The sequence below is a fragment of the Leopardus geoffroyi genome, chromosome B1 (assembly GCF_018350155.1).
Source record: "Leopardus geoffroyi isolate Oge1 chromosome B1, O.geoffroyi_Oge1_pat1.0, whole genome shotgun sequence".
Lineage (NCBI taxonomy): Eukaryota > Metazoa > Chordata > Mammalia > Carnivora > Felidae > Leopardus > Leopardus geoffroyi.
Genome location: NC_059327.1, coordinates 85,571,801 through 85,594,228, shown reverse-complemented (window position 1 = coordinate 85,594,228; position 22,428 = coordinate 85,571,801). Strand labels below are relative to the sequence as shown.

The 22,428-nt window shown below is 41.2% G+C and overlaps 1 protein-coding gene and 1 pseudogene across 9 annotated transcripts in view; both read right to left on the bottom strand.

Annotated features, from left to right (window-relative positions):
* Positions 1-22,428, bottom strand: part of MGAT4D (MGAT4 family member D) — a 72,762-nt gene that overhangs the window by 35,067 nt on the left and 15,267 nt on the right. For 7 of the 9 annotated variants that reach the window (XR_006709584.1, XR_006709587.1, XR_006709585.1 and 4 more), the window contains exons 3-4: positions 3,658-3,816; positions 1,102-1,242 (exon numbers count right to left, since the gene is read on the bottom strand). Coding sequence is in view for 6 of the 9 variants with exons in the window: in XM_045467025.1 (XP_045322981.1) it covers positions 1,102-1,242; positions 3,658-3,816 (300 nt within the window). In the remaining 3 variants the exon portion in view is untranslated. The remainder of the gene's footprint in view (positions 1-1,101; positions 1,243-3,657; positions 3,817-22,428) is intronic. The other 2 variants (XM_045467048.1, XM_045467057.1) reach the window with 2 other exon arrangements.
* On the bottom strand, positions 1,366-1,488 carry LOC123596655 (annotated as a pseudogene).

Genomic DNA, 22,428 nt, shown 5'->3' with positions numbered 1-22,428 from the left:
GATACACATGCATGTGTATGTACACATTTACATGCCACACTCAAAATACTCCTAAGAGGGAACCTGACACTCAAGTGTGACCTCAGGAAGTATCTTAATATCTCTAAACCTCAACTTTCTTAGGCGTAAAAGAGAGATAATCGTATTGGGTTGTGAGGATCAAATGAGATAATGAAAGAAAACATACTAACTCAGTATATGGAACACTGTGAGAATTCAGATGTTAAACACCGCCGTCTGGCATCCCCATCCCAACACAACAGGCTTGGCAGAGGCATGTGATATCAAACAATCCTACATATTCCCAAGGAACTACCTAGATCAAACAGAGATCAGTGAGCTTTCTCTGTAAAGGACCAGATAGTAAACATTTTTGTCTCTCAGGCCATACTGTCTCTGTCGCAACTCTGCCACTGTGGTGGGAGAACAACCATAGACAAGTAACAATGAACACTGACCTTGGTCCACCAAAACCTTATTTTAAAATAGCAGATTTGGCCCAAGGGCTGTAATTTCCTGCCGCTGGCCTAGAGTGACTCACTCATTAGGATGACTGAGGTTTGTGAGAATGGCAAGCACTCAGACTTGCCCTAATATCCCTGCTTCCAACTTAAACGCTTTTTCTCTTCTTTAATACCTGCTAGGTTAAATTCATTATTTCAGGCTTAGCTCAAACATCACCTCTTCTGTAAAGACTTTGCTGACCTTGGCCCCCAGAAAGATGGGGAATAGGAAGATAACTGAATAAGAATGCACTTATCAAAACCAAGGGAGATAAGGGTTGCCAGATGCTTCAAGTCACATCTGCATGTGACTTATAATGACTTGTTTTTAAAACATCTGTATTAAAATTGAATTTGAATTCAAGTCTCTAAATATCTACTGAACTAGTTTCTTCTTCCAGATAATGTACTGATTTCTGGCAGTCCAAATTAATGCCACATAGGCTGGTGGTCTATGTATCAGAGTATTATATCAATGGATTACATTTTAAAACATAAAAGCATCCATAATAATAGAGAAGTGTTCAAAAAAACTTAAAAGCTTGTCCCCCAAGATCAAAATATCTATATTTAATTTTCTAAATCTAAGTTTGCTTACCACCTGTTTTCTCTTTGCCAATGATTACATCAGGATAAATTCTGCCCACTTTCCTTAGATGAGGGAAAAAGAACTTTAGGACTTCAAATGTATTATTAGACACTGTTTCATCCTTACCCAGTGTATTCATTTTCTTCTCAACTGAAAAAGAGAAAAAATAGGGTTTCTAAGTTCATGACTATAGAGATTTTTCTCTCTTTGGTACAATTTTCATAATGTAAGTATCAGATTAATTCAGTATTCAATATATAAGAGAAATACTATTAAATGTGAATTAATAAAATCATTTGGCTATAATTTATAGCTCAAATGTTATTGATTCCTATTTCTTTAAACTTATAAGAACAGATAATACATGTGATCTTAGCCAGAAGGCCTAGAAGTGATGATTCATATTTATTTAAAAAGTAATATTTAAGTCTAGCACTCTGGGCTACATAACCAGAGACTAACAGAACTGTCAGTTCCAAATGAAGTATAATGGAAACATGCTATAATTGATCTGATCTGCTATTCAGATTAATATCACATTAAAGTTTGTATCTATAACTTTGTTTTGTAGCTCAACATTTAATTACTCTACTTGTACCATTCATTTGAATATACCTCTACAAATTTGAAATAGAAGACCAAAATTAAAAGACTCACATTATCTAATTTAATTCATAATACATAATACAGTAATCAAGACAGCATAATATTAGGGTGGCTGGGTGGCTCAGTCAGTTAAGCATCCGACTCTTGATTTAGGTTCAGGTCACGATCTCGCAGTTTGTGGGATCGAGCCCCGTATCAGGTTCTGCACTGACAATGTGGAGCCTGCTTAGGATTCTCTCTGCCTCTCTCTCTGCCCCTCCTCTGGTCTCTCTCTCTCTCTCTCTCTCTCTCTCTTTCTCTCTCAAAATAAATAAATAAGACAAAAAAAAAAAAAGACAGCATGGTATTACATTAAAAAGAGATACACAGACCAATGGAATAGAATAGAGAATCCAGAAATATACCCATATAAATATTGTCAGTTGATTAAAAAAAAAAGTACAAAGGTAATTCAATGCAGAAAGGACAATCTTTTTGACAAACGGTGCTAGAATACTTGGACACTCACATGAAAAAGACTGAATCCTGACCTATACTTCATACCATTTATAAAAACCAACTCAAAGACTTCATAGACCTAAATGTAAAGCCAAGACTATAAAATTAAAAACAAACGTATAAAAGAAAATCTTCATGACCATGATGTAGGTAGAGTTCTTAAAGATAACACCAAAAAATAAAAAAGAAGAAAAATTGACAAATTAGACTTCATCACAATTAAAAATGTTTGCTTTCTGAAGGACATCACAAGGAGAAGGAAAAGACTAGCTACAGATTGGGAGAAAACATTTCCAAATCACATATCCATCCGATACGTATTCAGGATATATATATATATATATGCTAAAGAAAATTCTCGTCAAACAAAAACACCTATATATGAATGTTTATGTACTTGTAATCGCCAAAAAATGAAAACCCAAATGTCCTTCAATTGGCAAAAGGATAAACAAACTGTATCCAATCTACAACCATATAATGAAATGCTACTCAGCAATATAAAGGCAACAATTGGTCACATAACAACTAAGTGATTACCTGCAAAAAAAGCATATGTGTACATGCTTATATAGGTATCAACAGTATCATACAATTTTCTATAATACATAACAAAAAAGTAAAATACATGCTTTGATGTAGCTATATATAACATTCAATGTGTGCCTGTGTGTGCGTGCATGCACATGTGTGCATGTATATGGTTTATATATATTGGTCACGTAACAACTAAGTGAAAGAAGTTAGTCTCCAAGGATTACACACTGTATGATTCCATTTGTATGGAATCCTGGAAAAGGGAAAACTATAAGAACAGAGAACTGATTAGTGGTTGCAAGGAATTAAGAGCAGGGAGTACCTGGCTACAAAAGGAGAAACAGAGGCAGGACTTTTTATCCTGGAGAAATGGGAGCCACTGCAGGATGATATACAGTAGAGTGAGCATTCACTGTCTATGGTGGAAATAGACAGGTGGGAACAAGTCTGGAGAGGGAAAAATAGAAGTGTTAGCAGTCATTCAGATGAAATATGAAGATGTCCTCACTAGAGCAGCAGAGATGGTGATAGGAAAATGTGGACAGATTTGTGAAGTACATAGGATTACCAACCTACAGGATTGCTTGCTGACTGAAATGGAAATAAGCAAGAGGGAGAGGGGAGGGGTCAGAGTGACCCTCAGGGCAATGGCTGTGTCTTTTGGATGGAACACGAAGGCGGTGCATTTCACACAGAAAGCACAGGAAGACCATTTCTGGGCTACAGAGAAGAGGCATATCAGTGCTATCTCTTACCTGATTTTTGTATGTCTCACAATAAAAGAGCAAGTACTAATTTAGTTCTAGTGGTTGGGGAGAAATGTCCTAAAATCAGAAAGCAGAAAATCTAAATTTCCAAACACAAAACACAAAACACAAAACCAACAAACAAACCACGACACACAAAAACAAAAGTAACACAAACCTAAGTCCGTGGATGTATTTTCTCTCTGTGTCATTTCATACTTCATTTTACTCAAGGCATTGATCAGCTCTTGGCGATTTCTTTCAGTTTTATTTTTTAAACGTAGAATTTTCTCCTTAAATTCCAAAATATGGTTTCTACAATTAATTAATTGATTACCTGCAAAGAAAGCATATGCGTACATGCTCATATATGTATCAATACTATCATACAATTTTCTGTAATACATAACAAAAAAGTAAAATATATGCTTTGATGTAGCTATATATAACACTCTCTGTGTGCCTGTGTGTGTGTGTGTGTGTGTGCATGCACATATGTGCATGTATATAGTTTATATATAAATATGTACATATGATACACATAAAAGGTTGGAGAAAGAGTAAGACGTTAAAATAGTACTATCTGGAAGGTGGAATTATTATAAATAGTTTCTGCTTTATAACTCTGTGCTATCTAATATTTTCCAAATTTTTCATTTTGTGCACATATTAGATTTGTAATTAAAGGAAAAAACCAATTGAGCCAAAATACTGGCTTTTAAGAATTTATCTGAAGAAAACGACGAGAAATATATACACAGATTTGGCTCAAAGGATGTTTAATATAAGCAGCATTACTTATTATTGTAAGAAAATAAGAAACAACCTTAATGCCCAACAATGGAAATATGTTAAATAAATTACAGAATATCCTTTTTTTTTTTAAGTTTATTTATTTTGAGAGAGACAGAGAATGAGAGAGAGAGAGAGAGAGAGAACGAGTGAGGGAGGGGCAGAGAGAGAGAGTGGGAGACAGAATGAATCCCAAGCAGGTTCCACACTGTTGGTGCAGAGCTTGACATGGGCTTAATGTCACAAATCATGAGATCATGACCCGAGCCGAAATCAAGAGTTCAATACTTAACCTACTGAGCCACCCCGGTGCCCCCAGAATATCCTTTTAAAAGTTATATTGGCTCTGGTATTAAATCATATATAACTGAATCCTAGTTTTGCCACTTAATACCCAAGTGACCTTGGACAAGCTATTTAATGCTTGTTAGCCTATGTTCCTTCATACGCAAATGGATAAAAATCCGTGCCCCACGCCTGGGTAGCAAAGTTGGTTAAGCATCCAATTTCTTGATTTCAGCACAGGTCATGATCTCACAGTTTATGGGATCGAGCCCTGAGTTGGGCTCTGTGCTGACAGTGCAGGGCCTGCTTGGGGTTCTCTCTCTCTCTCCCTCTGTCTCTCTCCTCCTCCCCCATTCACACATACATTCTCTCTCAAAATAAATAAATAAACTTAAAAAAAAAATTCTTGCCCCAGAGTTGGGAAGAAGAAATGCAATAACGCATGTAAACCATGTGGGAAAGCACATGAAAAAATGCTTTGATAAATGTGTGAGAAATATTACTTATCAATGGGCTACTTTTTATTCATTTATCAATGCAATACTATGCAGCTATGAAAATCATCTTATATAAGAACATTTATATTTAATGTTGCACAAACAACTGATTTTTGTTATTTTATTTTCTTTAATGTTTATTTATTTATTTTGAAAGAGTGAGAGAGCATGAACAGAGGAGGGCAGAGAGAGGGAGACAGAGAACCCCAAGCAGGCTCCTTGCTGTCAGTGCAGAGCCTGATGTGGGACTTGAATTCACGAACCGTGAGATCATGACCTGAGCTGAAATCAAGAGTCAGACGCTTAACCGACGGAACCACCCAGGTGCCCCAAAACAACTGTTCTTTAAAAACAAAACTGTACATAAAATCATTTCCTTTTTTCAAAAAAAATGTACAGATAGTAAAAAAGAAAAAGTATACAAGTTTACATGCTGTTAATATATAATCTTTAGTTTGTTGAATCACTTTTTGTTTCCTATTTTTATAAAATTCTTTTGTTCTGGGGCGCCTGGGTGGCGCGTTCGGTTAAGTGTCCGACTTCAGCCAGGTCACGATCTCACGGTCCGTGAGTTCGAGCCCCGCATCAGGCTCTGGGCTGATGGCTCAGAGCCTGGAGCCTGTTTCCGATTCTGTGTCTCCCTCTCTCTCTGCCCCTCCCCTGTTCATGCTCTGTCTCTCTCTGTCCCAAAAATAAATAAACGTTGAAAAAAAAATTAAAAAAAAAAAAATTCTTTTGTTCTATCATGCTGCATTGCTTCTATAATCAGAAAAAAAGTTAACAAATAAAATAATTAAACACCTTTTATGTGCCACCTACTGTGTGTCAAGGGACATACAGCAATAAAAAAAGATATGGTAGTTCTTGCCTTCAGGAAGTTTATAGGCTAATTGGTACAACTAAATTAATTGATAATTTAAATCATTGTGAGATTTCGGATGTTACAAATTTCCTTCTCCTTATTAGGGTTTTAACTTATTGGGTACACATAGATAACACCAGCCCCAAACACTGGCTGTCAGTTTTATTTGGGGCTGCCTGACAATGGGTACATTGCAGTGTGTGCTGGGATGTCCTATTTCCCTATCCAAGTTAACTTACATCCACCCCATTATCAAAAGAGCTGCTGGACAACAGTGGGGCCACACCCACAAAGGGGGTGACTTGTCACATGTGCTCACTACTTGGGGGGAAAAAGCAGGGAGAACTGGCCCTTCTTTCATAGAGTACATAAGAGATGTTATAAGAGAAAGAGTCCAGAGATGGCCCGAGTTGCCTTTTTAAGGAAGCCATTCTGCACCCCCTGTCAGTGTGGTCTATGTAAGTCAAGTCTGACCAATTTCCCCATTCAGATGAATCTCTCTGTCTTCTGAGAGAGGTAATGAGCTTCTGAGAGAAGGCCCAAGTGGTCACTTTAAAATGGTCTTTCTAGAACGAAATGAAAGATGTCCCCATGAAGGAAAATATGAGCACAGCTGAATAAGGTTTCAGCCCCTAACTTGTAGTGATAATAGTATGCATAGAGGACAGAGCCCAGACAGCTGGGGGGGGGGGGGTTGGCGGGGGGCAGGGGGAGAAGACAGAGAAGCATTCTGGAGGATGTGCTGCCTGAGGGGACTCTGGAAGGAGTGTGAGTTAGGCAGTCAAGGGAAGCAAGGGAAAGTGTTCTATTTGGAACACTGTGTGCAAAATGCAAGGAGGCATTCAAAACATGGTCTCTATACTCCTAGAAGCTATTCAGTATCTCAAGGATAATAGTGGGAAAATTCAGAGGTGAAAACAGGAATCTGGTTCTGCTGATCGTTTTGATAAGCCATGATAAAGACCTTGAAGTTTTCCCTATACACCAGTGTTTCTCAAACATTTCTTCTAAAAACCCTCTAATGGCAGTAAATTTGAATAAAAGGGATGTGGGTGGAGGCGTAACCTGAAATAGCCCACCACAGTCATGAAATGTCTGTGAAGTTCTTTTAAAATGTGTGCAGTTTTGCAGCCCATTCTACGGTATATATTTGTTTTGTTCTGTTTTTCGGTTAAGTAATTTTCAGGGGTGCCTGGGTAGCTCAATCAGTTACACGTGAGACTCTCAATTCCGGCCCAGGTCATGATCTCGCAGTTCGTGAGTTCAAACCTCCTTGTCCAGTTCTGCAATGACAGTATGGAGCCTGATTGGGATTCTCTCTTTGCCCCTCCCCTGCTCTCACGCACGCACGCTCTCTCTCTCAAAATAAAGAAACTTTATACAAAAATTTTTAAAAATGATTTAATATTTGCCTATATTGTGAAATGGTCACCACAATAAATCTAGCTAAAATGTATTTGTTTTAATATAAAGATAATGGATGGAGTCATGTTCTGCCCTTCTCCCAACCTTTTTTTCCGATGACTTTACATACCTTGGAACATCACTACAGGCTACCACTTCAGTTGAGAAACACGGCTGAAGACTATCATGTGCAATGTGTGTTTTAGAAAGATCATTCTGGGGGCGCCTGGGTGGCTCAGCTGGTTAAGTGTCTGACCTGCTCAGGTCGTGATCTCACAGTTCATGGGTTCAAGCCCTGCGTCAGGCTCTGTACTGATGGCTCGGAGCCTAGAGCCTGCTTTGGATTCTGTGTCTCCCTCTCTCTCTGCCCCTCCCCTGCTTGTGCTCTGTCTTGCTCTTTCTCAAAAGTAAATAAAAAACATTAAAAAAATTTTTTTTCAGAATGATCATTCTCGTAGCCATATATTGTTTCAGGAAGGCAAAACTGAGACCAGAGAAACCACCATTTAGGAAACTATAGTGAAAGCAGTTTCATGCGAGAGATGACCAAAGAATAAGCCATAGCAGAAAGGACTAGGAAGTAGGGGTTAAGATGAGAAATATCTGAGAGCTTTCATTGGAAAGACTTTGCACTGACTGAAAGAGGGAGACTAGAATCCCTGCTAGGCTTCAGACATGACCACTAGATTTCTTCAGTCGGAATTGGGGAAACAGGAAAAGAGCAATTGTGATGCTTATGAGGTTTCCAAATATGTGGCAAACATTTGAAGTTCAAGGGAGAGATTAGGCTTTGAAGCTCAAGGGAGAGATTAGGGCTGGCATTATAGTGAGAGCAAAAGTAAGATTCACTTACAAAATGGAGTAAGAAACGTAGTGATAAAAATACTGTCCCAGTCTTATCTCCTGCATGTTTCCTTCATCCCGGCCTTGGCGCACATCAGCCTTAGCCTAGGGCAGAGGGTTCAGTCTTTGAAATCCAGCAGGGTGCCTAAGTGTCTGGTTCCCAGAAGTCTTGGATCCCCGGCCATGGGCAAAAGTGGCCCCTCTTGACAGCACTGTATATCCATCTTGCTGGTTCCATTTACCTTTCAGATATGACAGCTTGGAACAAAACTTGTGTCTTGCCTGAATTCTACCTAACTGAAGATAGGAAGCAACTAGTAAACTGTAATATTCTAATACTTCCCTGCCAAGGCTCAATGGACCATCCACCCCAAGATACAACAGGGGAAAGTGAACCTGCTGCTTCGCTGCTCTCTAATAGGATGTTTTGTTTCTCCCCTTTGGGTTGGAGGGAGCCCCATCGCTCCTGTGCTCCATTGGCAGCCAGCTCCATCTCTAGGGTCTGTCACAACACCTCTCCGTCTCCAGTTACCTGTCACTGAATCTCTCAAATGCAACAGTTTCATGTTATATGGATTATCCTGCCAACAGGGACACCCATCAATAGAATAACACAAACAAACAAGTTGATTTGGGTTTTATGGATGGTTGGGCTGGCTGAAACAGGGCTGTGGAGGTTTAGGGAAAGACCCGACTGGCTGGCTAATCATCGCAGAGAATTGTGTGATTATGAGGAGCTCTGGCAGTCCTCGGCAATGTGTTGTACCCCACGCATGCACAAGTCCCTGGCCTTTTATGATACAACCAGCAGAACTCAAGGCTCTACACCTGCAGTCTTCACTAGTGACTGGCTGGTGGCACAAGATATATGGTGTCTTCCCTCCATCCACCTCCAAGGGAAGGCCAGACAAGAGTGAAAGACAAATGACAAGGGTGAAAAGGCACTGTTACATCCAAGCCACAATTTCATCTGCACATATCAATCACTCAGTCACGATTAGATGGAGGACTTGCTGCTCTGAACTAATTTTTTTCTCAGCAACCTTGTGAAGGCCTCCTAATTTGGGCCCCCGAATCGATCCAGCTGACCCAGTGAATAGGCAGATGTCTGGGACCGGTCAGTTTACTGGTTGGCAATTTGTGTGGGTTGTCACTGCCCTCACAGTGCAATACTAGGAATTCTGCATATTCTCTACAGATGGAAAGACGGGGCTATAGCTGAGAGATCACAAACCATTTGGTTTCAGTAGACAGTGGGGTGTGAAGAATAGAAGCAACTTGCTGTTTCTTCCTGCAACACGGTGACGAAGTGTTCAGAGTTCATTTACGATTCCAAGGAAAGCCTGAGTTTTTCTTTGGGCAGGACTGCTCTTGTCAGGGGCTTCTACAGCTCACTAGCCAGAACAGTCGCCTGGCCACTCAATTCATTCATATGTTCAACAAATATTTATTAAACTAAATAATGTTACATGTCCTGTGGGTATGACAATGCACAGAACAGACAGAACTCCTGGTCCCCTTGGAACTTACATCCTACTGGAAGGAAAAAAAAAGAATAAGTGAATTATACATTTTATTAGAAAGATGGTAAGTACAAGAAAAATATAAAGCAGGGAAAAAGGATACAGAGTGTTGATGACGGCTGGGTTGGGGAGGTTTTAACTGTCAACAGGGTGATCAGAGAAGGCTTTTCTAAGGAGGTAACATGTGAGCACAGACAGGAACAAAGTAAAGGAAGGAATGCTGCAAGTAACTCTGGTGCAGCGAGAAGAGCATGTGCAAAAGCCCCGAGGCAGGAGTGCACCCGTTATTTCCAGAAATAGCATGCAGCCCAGTGTGGTTGAAGCAAAATGAATGACAGGAAGAGTAGCAGGTGATAAAATCACAAAGCCACCGTTGTAAGGACTTTAGCTTTTACTTGAAGCAAAGTGGAGACCCAACAGAAGTCCATAAGCACAGACTCAAATAATCTGATTTACATCAGGACAGGTTCCTTCCATCTGCTGTGTGAAAAACAGAGAGAAACTGAGACTGAAGAAGGGAGATCAGGGGAGAGATGTCTGTGGCTTAGAAAATATTGTTAAGGTAAGTGGTGAGGAATGGTTTAATTTTGGATGTATTTTGAAGGGGAAGAAAATAGAATTTGCTGACATTGAATGTAGGACATGAAAACAGAGACAATGATATTCTGAGAAACTAGAAGAAGGGAACAGCCATTTACTATGACGGAGAAGGTGAAGGGAGCAAGCTTTGGTGCGAATTCTAGGAGTCTGGCTGGAGATGTATGAGATTTGAGGTGCTTCTCACACATCTCAGTAGGTAGCTCCACATGTGAGTCTGGTGGGAGGACTGGCCTGACCTGGACATATACATTTAGAGAGTCCTGTTTAGATTCAGGAGATCACTAGGGGAATGAGGATGAGTAGAGAAGAGATGAGGTCCAAGGGCTAAATCCTGGGGCACCCCAAGTTACAGGGTGAATAAATGAGAGAAGACAGTAACACAGCTAAGATGGATTAGCTGGTGAGGCAAGAGGAAACTCGTGTGTGTGTGAACCTGGAAACCAAGTGAGGAAAGTGTTTCAAGGAGACGAAAGGCATCAACTGTCAACTGCTGCTGAACAGGACGAGGGGGATGAGGATGGGGTGGACGGTGACTCAGCAGTGTGCAGTCGCCAGTGGCTGTGCAGCAGTGAAGTGAAAGCCTATAGCTGGATGGGTTCAGAAGAAAGCAGGAGGAGAGGGCTTAGAGACAGGGCATCTAGACAACTCTTTCAAGGAGTTTTGCCATGAGAGGGGGTAGGATGATGGGCAGTAACTAGGGTGGGAGTGGAAGCGAGAGAGAGAGAGAGAGAGAGTTCTTCATTTTCCTTCATAGGATGGGAAAGAAACACAATGTTTGTATACAGATGGATGTGATCCAGGAAAAGGGAGAAAACTGGAGATACATGTGAAAGTAGACAAGAGGGAATGGCATCCGGTATGCGAGGGGAAGGTGGGCTTCAGCCAGAAGCACAGATAGTTGCAGCCATAATGGGACAGAACTCAGGATGCCGGGCCCTTAGCTACCCCAACGATGGTGGGATTTCCATTGACTATGGAACTTCTGGAAGCTCTCTTCCCATTGCTGCTAGTTGTCAGTGAAATAGGAAGTACGGTCATCAGCTGAGAGTGAGGGGAGGAGAAGGTACTGGGGCCTGATGAGAAAGAAGTATGGAATAGTTTCCTGGGAGAGCAGGAGGGCAGACAGGACAGGGAAATGTAGCATGGTTCTGATGCAACCTCCAGGGCCTGCCAGAGTTCAGGGGGTCGTGAATTCAAAGTGAGACCGTCACTGTGGCTGTTTATTTCACTCCAGCCACATTCAGTCATCAGGAGGCAGATGCAGAGTAAAAGGAGGACAGGATTTCACCAGGGTGTGATTTAGCCAAGTGGATATAACTGACAAAGAACCAAGGCACTTGAGGGTGTACACTAGGGAGCTGTTATAATGATTGTCCATGGAATCGAAACCTGATGAGGAAGAACACAGTGAGGGGGAGGCATGTGAAAAGGTAGATGAATCAACAGATTGTAGGTCTCGGTGTGTCAAAAGATTACAGTAGTTGGGGTACTAAAGACAACGGCCTGGAAATTTGGGAGGTGGTGGTCAGAGATTTGGTTGCATGAAATGGAGATTACGGAAACATGGCAATTATTGCTAATGAGGGAGAGTGACCCGAGAGTTTAAAGATGATTGCAGAAGGAGAGAAAGTGGGGTATCACTTGATATCGTCAGGGTAAATAATGAGGCATCTTGGGAAGAAAGGTGAGAGAAAGATTTGGAAGCAACAATGAGAGGGAAGGCAGGCATCTACCCTACCTTGAGTACAAATGGTGTGGGAGAGAAAACACCACTCTTCGAGAACAGTGTCCTCAGGCAAGTGTCCTCAGTGTCTCAGAAGCAGTGTCCTCAGGCAAGAGCTAATTTCAGTGAAAGAAAGAGGGCAAAAGAAACTTTAAGGGATGAAGACATAGACAATGCTCATAATGGCCGTGAGCTCTAGTGAGCAGTCAAGGCTTTTGGGCACTGGGAAGGCTGGGGAGTAGAACTGGAAAGGCGGGGGACACAATGTGTAGAACCATGTGTGGATTAGAGTCCAGAAAAGGATTAACGTGGGAGTCAGGGGCTGGGATAAAGGGCTTAATGAGATCAACCTTGATGGTCTCAACGTAGAATGTGGGGACAACATGGTGAGCGTTGGGAAGACAGACGGATGTGTATCTATCTTGTCAGGGGCTCCAGGAACACCGCTGTTCTTTCTTGAGCTTTATTGATGGAGGTGTGAGGGCGAGGGGTGGGTGTCTTACTCTGACCATTAGGGTCTCTGGGACTCTCTTTTGCCCCTGATGACAGGGGCATTGAGACTGGGAGGAGAGGTCTTAACTCTGGCACATGCAGCTCCCTACTGAATTAGCTGCAGTCTTGGAAGTCAAGTAATTTTAGGTGATGCATTGCAGGCCCAAACAATATCACAACTCTGTAAGTGAAAAAGAGGCTGAGGTTGCACATGGATGAGCAATCCGTGGTGTTTGCCATAGTCAGGGAGATAAGAGATAGCCCAAAGAAGTCGGGAGCCTATAATGGGCGTGTGTGTGTGTGTGTGTGTGTGTGTGTGTGTGTGTGTGTGTCTGCCTGTCTGTCTCATCTCCTCTTCCCTCTTTCTCTCACTTTCCTTCATTCCTTCTCCATGAAGTTGCTACAGTAACACAGGACTCAGGAGCCAATTCTGCCTAATGAATAATGAAGAGCAATGAGTTGGAAGGAACCCAAAGCCTTGAATGAAGTTAGGGAGAAGAGTCTCCCTACCAGCCTATTATTTAAATGTTAAACCACTGCTGTTTTGGATACCTGTTAACACATTGGAACTTGCATTCTAATGGATACAAAGCAACTAGAATATGGCCCAGAGAAAATAAGGGAACAGGGGCCCCAACTGGCTCAGTCAGAAGAGTACCATCTTGGGGTCATGAGTTCCTGCTTCATGTGGAGAGTAGAGATTACTTAAATAAATAAAACTTTTGAAAAAAGACAAGAAGAAAAGAAGGGAACAGAGCAGCTTCCAATCTTGGCTGCTTTGTTAAAATATTTAAACATTTAATTAGATAAGCAATTCATAGGTTGAAACACACACACACACACACACACACACACACACACACACACACACACACGATAATCACCTCTAATGTTTTGTTTTACATGGTTCTAGACTTTAACCTACTTTTTTTTCTGTCATATAAAAATCAGATAGAATAATGCAGGGGAAAAGGCATTAAGTTAAAGTGATTCCCTTTATGCTGAAAAAGGTATAATCTATGATGAAAACAACATAGTTATTTTTTAAGTAGTCAGATACCAAAATACATAAAGAAAAAACTATTAGAGACAAGAATATAGGATATTGTATTTCAATTAGGAAAAGCATAGGAAATGGCTAACAGTTTGGATAGAAAAAAGGTAAATTCACAGTTTAGAAAATAAATTTCAGATGGGTTTTTTTAATTAGGGAAAAATATGAAACTGTAAAAGTGATGGTGGTATTTTTGGGTAGAAACACGTAATACTTTTTTCATTCATCTGCCTCGTATGAACCAAGGGCACACACTGTCCAGCCAGTGTCAAAACTGGATAATGCCACTCCCCTGCTCAAAATCCTCCAGAGATTTCTCCTCACACTTAGTAAAATCAGCAAAGCCCTCACCATGACAGGATCAGTCCTCTGACCCTCCCTGGCTTCATCTCCTACCTGTTCTGCCCCACTCAGGGGGAGCTCAGCTCCAGCCACACTGGTGGCTGTTCCTCACAGGAATCACCCTCCTACGTTGGGGCTTTGACTTTTGCAATTTTCTGAGCAGGCACTGTTTGTCCCCCAGATATTGATATGGCTAGAGTTTTCCAATTTCATTCAGTTTTCTGTTAAAATGTGACCTCCTCTGAGAAGCCTACCCTGCCACCCTATATGAAACAGTACCCCTTTCTCACTCCTCTTACCCTTCCCCATCCCCAAATTTCTCATCACTACCAGACTTTCTGTTATGTATATGCTGTTGGGGTTTTTTGTTTGTTTGTTTGTTTTGTTTTTTGTATTTACTGTTTTTATGTCTCTCTCCAGAGCTCTTTAGAATGCAAGCTTGAGAATAGCAAGAATTTGGGGGGTTTTGGTACTAAATTCCCAATGTCCGAAACAGTAATAGGCATATAGCCCCTCACAAATATATGCTGAAATGAATGAACAAATTGATGCATGGACTTGCCAACATAGTAACTGAGTGATTTTTAAAAAAAAATTTTTTTAATGTTTGTTTATTTTTGACAGAGAGAGAAAGACAGAGACAGAGACACAGAGCATGAGTGGGGGAGGGGCAGAGAGAGAAAGGGAGACACAGAATCTGAAGCAGGCTCCAGGCTCTGAGCTGTCAGCACAGAGCCCAACGCGGGGCTCGAACTCACGGACCGTGAGATCATGACCTGAGCCGAAGTCGGACGCTCAACTGACTGAGCCACCCAGGTGCCCCCTTTTTAATTTTTTAAATGTTTATTTATTTGAGTGATTTTTAAACTGAATTGTGCTTTAATCAAAAGAACTGCAGCTATCCCAGATAAATCTTGAATATTCATAAGGTAGATACTGCTTGAAGATTTTTACAAACTTTAGAAGTAGACATAGTTTAACCAGTATAACACTATTCCTGGGGCTCCTGGAGTGATAGCTCTTTGCAAATTGGAGCATGTGTTTGAAATTGATACATCATGGGTGATGCAACATGTCTAAGCTTCCCCAATGTAAGTCAGTCCCTGAGGGATCAATTTGGTAAACATGAAAAGAAAGAGTTTTCTCTAGAGGAAACAGTATTTGCAGAAACATCCATGCAAAAAAGGTAAAAGAGATATTCCCTAGTCTTACATCTGCTTCTTATATATTTTTACTTGATAATTCAACAAGAAAAATATTTATATTATTTGTGTATTCATTCAGGTATTTTGTGAGGATGAAATGTTATAAAAATATGTTGCAAAGGTTTGAAATTAATAATAATATGATGTTTTGAGTCAATTGTGGTGAAATTATAAAAACAGACACCAGTCCATGTGTGCAATGGGCCAATGTGACTTCCACCCATCAGAAAGGGGCCAGGTGAGGTCCTAAGTACCACTGACTTTTGCAAGAGTCTGAGGCACAGCCCCCCAGTAGAAATAAAACGTAAGACTCTTTTGTAATTTTAAATTTTCTGTAGCCACATTTAAAAAAGTAAGAAGAGGGGCGCCTGGGTGGCTCAGTCGGTTAGGCAGCCAACTTCGGCTCAGGTCATGATCTCACGGTCCGTGAGTTCGAGCCCCGCGTCGGGCTCTGTGCTGACAGCTCAGAGCCTGAAGCCTGTTTCAGATTCTGTGTCTCTCTCTCTCTGACCCTCCCCTGTTCATGCTCTGTCTCTCCCTGTCTCAAAAATAAATAAAACGTTAAAAAATTAAAAAAAAAAAGTAGGAAGAAGCAAGGTAATTGTAAAGAATATATTTAATGTAATTCAATATACCTGAAACATATAATCACCATAAAAAATAATTAATGGAATAGTTTACATTCTTTTTGTACTAAGTAGACTAAATCCTGTGTATATTTTATACTTGTAGTACACCTTCATTTGCATGCTAAATTCTAATGGTAACTGACATGCAGTCTTAACAAAACAATAAAACTTTGCTTAGTGGAGAAATATTTTGCACTGCTTCAATCCTTACATTTAAATTAGTTAAAACAAAATTTAAAATTCAGTGCCTCAGTTGCACTAACCATATTTCAAGTGCTCAACAGCCACCTAGTTAGGGTCATCATACTGGACAGCAGGTCTATGGCACCAGCTGTGAGGTTATTACAAATGCAGTATCTCATGGGGCACCTGGGTGGCTCAGTCAGTTAAGCATCTGAATCTTGGTCTTGGCTCAGGTCATGATCTCGCAGTTTTGTGAGTTCAAGCAGGCTGTTAGTGCAGAGCCTGCTTGGGATTCTCTCTCTCTCCTCTCTCTGCCCCTCCCCTGCTCGTGTTCTCTCTTTCTCTCTCCCTCTCCTTCTCAAAATAAATAAAAAATAAACTTGAAAAAAAAAAGAGAAATGCAGTATTTCAAACTGCACCCCAGACTTACTGAGTCAGAGTCTGAACTTTAATAAGATTCACAGGTGACTGGTATGCACGTTCAAATTTGAGAAGCACTGTTATCAGTCTCTTTAATTGTTTTATCTTTCTCATCATTGGCTTTACCATAGTGTAGATCATTATTGCTTCTAGCTGCGCTATTGTAACTGCCTCTTAATTAGTCTCTCACCGCCAATCCACACTTAATCTTCTGGAAATACTTCCCAAAGACTTTAAATGGTTCTCTGAATGTTTACTGAATAAAGTCCAAACTGCTTGCCTTAGTATACAAGGTCCTATCCATATGGCCGTGACCTGACTTTCCCACTCTGTTTCATTCACTAAATACCTCCAGCAATGAGAAGCATCCCAGGGTCTGCATTCTTTCTGCCATGTAATACTTACCACGTGTCATTCACTGAGCTATGTGAAAGGTAAACAAACATGGATAAGTCAGGTTCCTGCTCTAAATTACCTGACAAGACATGGGGGAAGGAGCGTATATTTAAACAACCAGTTAGTGTAATTGTGAAAACAGAGTTATGCTCAGATACAGAGGCAAAGGGAGGCAGAGATGCTTAACTAGTAAGGAAGACTGAGGAGTGGGGGAGGGAGGGAAAAAGGTCTCAGAGCAGAGGAAATATTTGAGAATTTGAAGAATGTATAGAATTTTGCAACACAGCAAAGGGCAGGGAAGGCCATTTCAAACTAAGAAAATAACAACATAAATGCATAAGTATGAAATGGCAGGACGTTCTGAGGGGAAAGCAAGTAATTCACTCGGGGTAGAAAGAAAGGAGAACGAACGGCATGAAGTGAAAGTATTGGCAGACCACTTCAAATTTATTATTCATTTATTTGTACCAAACATGGTTCCAAAGAAAGACTATCTGAGGCAGCTGGCAGGAGATGAAGTTAAAAAGGTACAATACATTTTGGATTATTCCAGTCCACATAGACTGCAATAATCAAATTACACTACGAACCATGCGCTTTGAACTCTCTCTGAGTGGTCCCTCTGTGCATGAGATTTTTATGATGAACTATTTCAGACATTGCAAAGAGTATGTAAAACAGTCTAAGAATGAACATCCATGAAGTCACTACCTTAGACTTAAAAATATTCCATCTGTTTCCTTCCAAGATCATGTTCCCCTTCCTCCCCACTCCCAGATCAGCAGAATTTTGAATTTTGTATTAATCATCCATTGCTTTTAAGTTTTACCACTTTTGCAAGCTGGTTCACATTTGTTTTTAGACATTAGTCAAAAAATAATACTTATATGTATTCTTCTATACTTGTTCCTTTTGCTTAATTTATGTTTTTGAAATCAATCCAGGGGCGCCTGGGTGGCTCAGTCGGTTGAGCGTCCGACTTCGGCTCAGGTCATGATCTCACGGTCCGTGAGTTCGAGCCCCGCGTCAGGCTCTGTGCTGACAGCTCAGAGCCTGGAGCCTGTTTCAGATTCTGTGTCTCCCTCTCTCTCTGACCCTCCCCTGTTCATGCTCTGTCTCTGTCTCAAGAGTAAATAAACATTAAAAAAAAAAAATTAAAAAAAAAAGAAAAAAAAGAAATCAATCCATACTGGTAAGTCAAGCTCTAGTTCATTCATTTTTACTACATTAAATGTTCCATTGTTTTGAACATACAACAACATATTTACCTCTTCTACCCTTGCTGAACACTTACAAAAAATGCAACCAAGGATACACCACATATGTGTTCAAGAATTTCCCTTGGATATATCTGGTGGTAGGGATGTTATTTTAAACACTGAACAATGTGCATGGCCTGGGTACTGATCAGCAAGAAGAGGACTTGGCCATAAACCACTGAGTAAAGCTGTGCACCAGTGTCAGCCCTGACTAGCAGAAAAATTGTTAGGACAGAGGAAATGCACATCACAGAATGGAAGTGATTGAATGTATACGCCCCACTCCCAAGGGGAGTGTGTGTAAATTCCTGCACTTCCACATCCTCACCAAATGTCTGATTTCCTAAATTTAAAAATCTGAAAGGTATGAAAGGGTATCTTGTGTTTTTAATTTGCATTTCCTTAATTGCTAATGAAGTTCTCCATGTTTATTCAACATTTATGTTACACTTGCCCTTAGAGCCTACTTTGCTGATAACAATATAGCTATACCAACCTTCTTTTGGGTCAGGTTGCTGATATAAATTTTTCCATCCCTCTTCCAACATTTCCAGGTCTTTGAAGTTCAAATGTATCCCTTGTAAACAACATTAAGTTTGGTTTTGTTTTTATATCCAGTCAGAAAATACTGTAATTTCCTCTTTGGAGCATTTACTATAATGAGTGATATTGTTATGCATTATTTTGCTATTAGTTTAGTAGTCAGACTAGATTTCAATCTGAGTCCTTGACTTATTGCAGTCTCATACAAATTCTTACATTCTCACTTTTCATCAGTGCTTCTAGTCTGTACCATTTAACTCCACTGACCCCTCTCCTATCTTGTGATTGTTGTCATGCATTGTTGTTCTAGATATACTTTAAATTCCACAAGACATTCCAATTATTGTCTTTTTTTTTTTATTTTTTTTAACGTTTATTCATTTTTGAGACAGAGAGAGACAGAGCATGAACAGGGGAGGGGCAGAGAGAGAGGGAAACACAGAATCTGAAACAGGCTTCAGGCTCTGAGCTGTCAGCACAGAGCCCAACGTGGGGCTCGAACTCACGGACCGTGAGATCATGACCTGAGCTGAAGTCGGACGCTTAACCGACCGAGCCACCCAGGCGCCCCTCCAATTATTGTCTTGAATGGACCCCATTTGCATCGTGGACTCTGCTGATGTAGAGCTACAGCTGGGACCACTCTCCTTACCACTTCTGCTCCATGGCATTTTGTATGCATATTCTCACAAGGTCATACACTTTGGTATTTATGCACATACTACAACACATATAGTTACAACAGTATATACTATGTACTTATCCCGCTTGGATAGGATGGAGGCTGCTTTCCCTCTACCAATGGTAGAAAGTGAGACCCCAAGAAATTCATTTATAAAGTTTGGGTGCTCCAGAATGAGCCCTCTTTTCACCAAGTCAATGGCTGGAGAGCATTTCTACCCTGAAAATTGCTGAACCGCCAAACTAACAAAATGTCTCATGCTGACAGATGAAAAGGGGCAGGAGAGTGGGAGAGAAATTGCTAAGCTAAGAGAAAACGTCTGTGAAGTACCCTGCATGCAGCTAGAAATGGCAAAGATGCATGAGTCAGCTATGGCTCAAGTGCATACTGCAGGTCCTGAAGAGGGCCACCTGCTAGGCAAGAAAGTCCTAGCAACAAGAGGCTGTGGCAAGGGCAGCACAAGGAAGGGGGCCCTCAGGCAGATGGATACCCCACACCAGGGAATGGGAAGTGAGGAGACCCCAGCAGATCTCAGAAGTAGTCACAAACTACTGCGAAAGAGTCAGCACTGGATTTCTGCCACACATAAGCACTCTCCAGAGAGACTGAAACCATCAGGCTGCCATCACGCAAGGAAACCTCTGTCCCTGCACCCCTTCCCACCCCAATACCACAGGGGTACAGAGCAAGGGTGGAGGAAGGGTGCAGCAGATTATATTTTCCAAAGATGCTACAACAGTATCTCCCACAGCAAATGCTCTTCTGCAGTCACCCGTCAAGAGGTATTCAGTTTCTCTGTTCTCTCAATTCTGGGCGAACCCATGATGGTTTTAAACAGACCAGCAGACTACGGCAGAAGTAAGGCAGTACTAATTTGGGGGGCAGTTTCCTAACTGGCTTGGAAACTAACACTTCCTGCCTTTGGAAGGGTAGTTGCCTTATAAAAAGTAAAACTCTGCTGAGACCACAATGCTATGAGGAGCCCATGCCAAGTGGAGAGGCCATGGAGGATAAGCCACCATGTGGGGAGACAAGAGAAATGCCAGAGAGAAAGCCTCTTAGGAGATCCTCCAGCCCCAAGGACCCCAGCTGATACCATTGCAGATCACAAATCACTCAGCAGAGCCCATCCTAAATTTCTGATTTAAATTTCTTTGTAAACCAAGAGTTAAACAAAATTATTGTTTTTAAGCCACTAAGATTTGGGGAAGTTTTACACCAATCCCAGGACAAGTGTCTCAGAACACATCATTTTCTTCTCTTGCCATGGAGTTTTCCTAGAACCACAAGACTGGTCTGTCCCGTAGGAAAAGGAAAAGAAAGCCCTTAATTGACTATCAGGTTAAAGTTCTAAAAAGAATGGGATAGGGTCTCTAGTAACAGGAATGAGACTGTTTGAATAACCAAAAATAAACAAAAGAGATACGGAATACGTCTTAAATATCACTATGAATCTCTGTGCCAACAGAATAGGGTGTTTGACGGAACACACATGGGCAATTATTGGGAAAACAAAAGTCACTCATATTTATAACCCTCACAAGTTGAACTGCTTTTAAACATCAGTTACAAGGGATATGGGGTGGCGCCTGGATGATTCAGTTGGTTAAGGGCCTGACTCTTGATTTCGGCTCAGGTCATGACCTCATGGTTCGTAGGATCAAGTCCCACATCGGGCTCTGTGCTATTAGCTTGGGATCCTCTCTCCTCTCTATGACCCTCCCCTGTTTGTACTCTCTTTCTCTCTCTCGAATTAAATGAATATTTTTAAAAAGTCAATTACAGGGGTGCCTGGGTGGCTCAGTTGGTTAAGCATCCAGCTCTTGGTTTCGGCTCAGGTCATGGTCTCACAGTTTTGTGAGTTCAAGCTCTGCATCTGGCTCTGTGCTGGCAGCACGGAGCTGCTTGGGATTCTCTCTCCCTCCCTCTCTTTCTGCCCCTTCCCTGCTCACACGGTCTCTGTCTCTCTCAAAATAAATAAACTTAATCAATTACATATGGCTGTAAGAGTACTGGCATTTATTTTAAAATGTCTTAAAAATGCATTCTGATTGTTTCTATATTCTCAAGTGAACTCAGTACCATATGCTTCCTATCATTTCAGTGTTCTTGCTTTCATATTTACACTGTACAAATTCTATTGATTTTTAATAACTTTATACATACAAAAGAAAAATGTGGAATACATAGGTAAGCTCTGTAGCATAATGTGAAATGAACCCAGGTAACCTATCACCCAAGCTACTAACTAGAACACTGCCCAGTGCCTTTGCTTCCAAGAGTGGATCCCTGCCCCATCCCATGTCACTAATGTCACTACTCTCCTGAGCTGTTTATTGTTCCTTTGCTTTTTAGAGTACAGTTTTTATCAACTTATATACGTCCCTTCACTATGTGCTATTTAGTTTGGCTTGTTCCTGGACTCCGTGTGCTGACATCCGGTCTTCATGTGCCCCTTCTAGATCCTCTTTGGTTTGATTAAAACCAGAAGTCTGCTACTTGTCCCAGACTTCCTTACCAGCCATGCTCTCATCACATTTTGCCAAGGGGAGGCAGTTGTGCCAGACTGGAGGCTGCAAAAAGGTGGAGTCCTCCTGCTTCTGGTGGTTCCTCCACCGAACTGCTAGCTCCTGCTGGAGTGTCAGATGTTCAGGCAGCAGCAGGCCAACTGCAGCCCCACTATTGCCAATGGTAGTGGCAGGCCAGTGCTGGCTTTTCCAGGGAGGTAGCTTTTCCATGGGCAGTGGCACTAAATGTTGCATTACCCAGAAACACACTCAGGAGAGGATCTGGAATTGGTTATCTGCCCTACAGGGGCTTATGTGCCCTACTTGGGCTTAAATGCAGGGATAGCCTACCACCTACCTGCCAGAGAAGACGGGATACTGGAAGTCTGGGACAGGCACTGGCAAAACACTTACCTAAGTGGTCTTCTGTGCTTGACCGGGAAGTGCCTTCTCAGATTGTAGCCTGCAGAGGAAGTGGCTGCGGCATTCACCAATAATATAGGAATGAGGACTTTAAGGATTACAAGTGGATGGGTGTTTCTTCCTGTACTGAAGAACTTCATCAGCATTTCTGACACTGTGAAACTCTCCTCCTTGAAATATTTTCTTGGCTCTCTCAGTTTCCTAGTTTTTCCTTGACTTTGAAATGTTAGTATTCCCCAGGGCTCAGTCTTTGGAATCTTTCCTTATCTATGTCAACTCCCTATA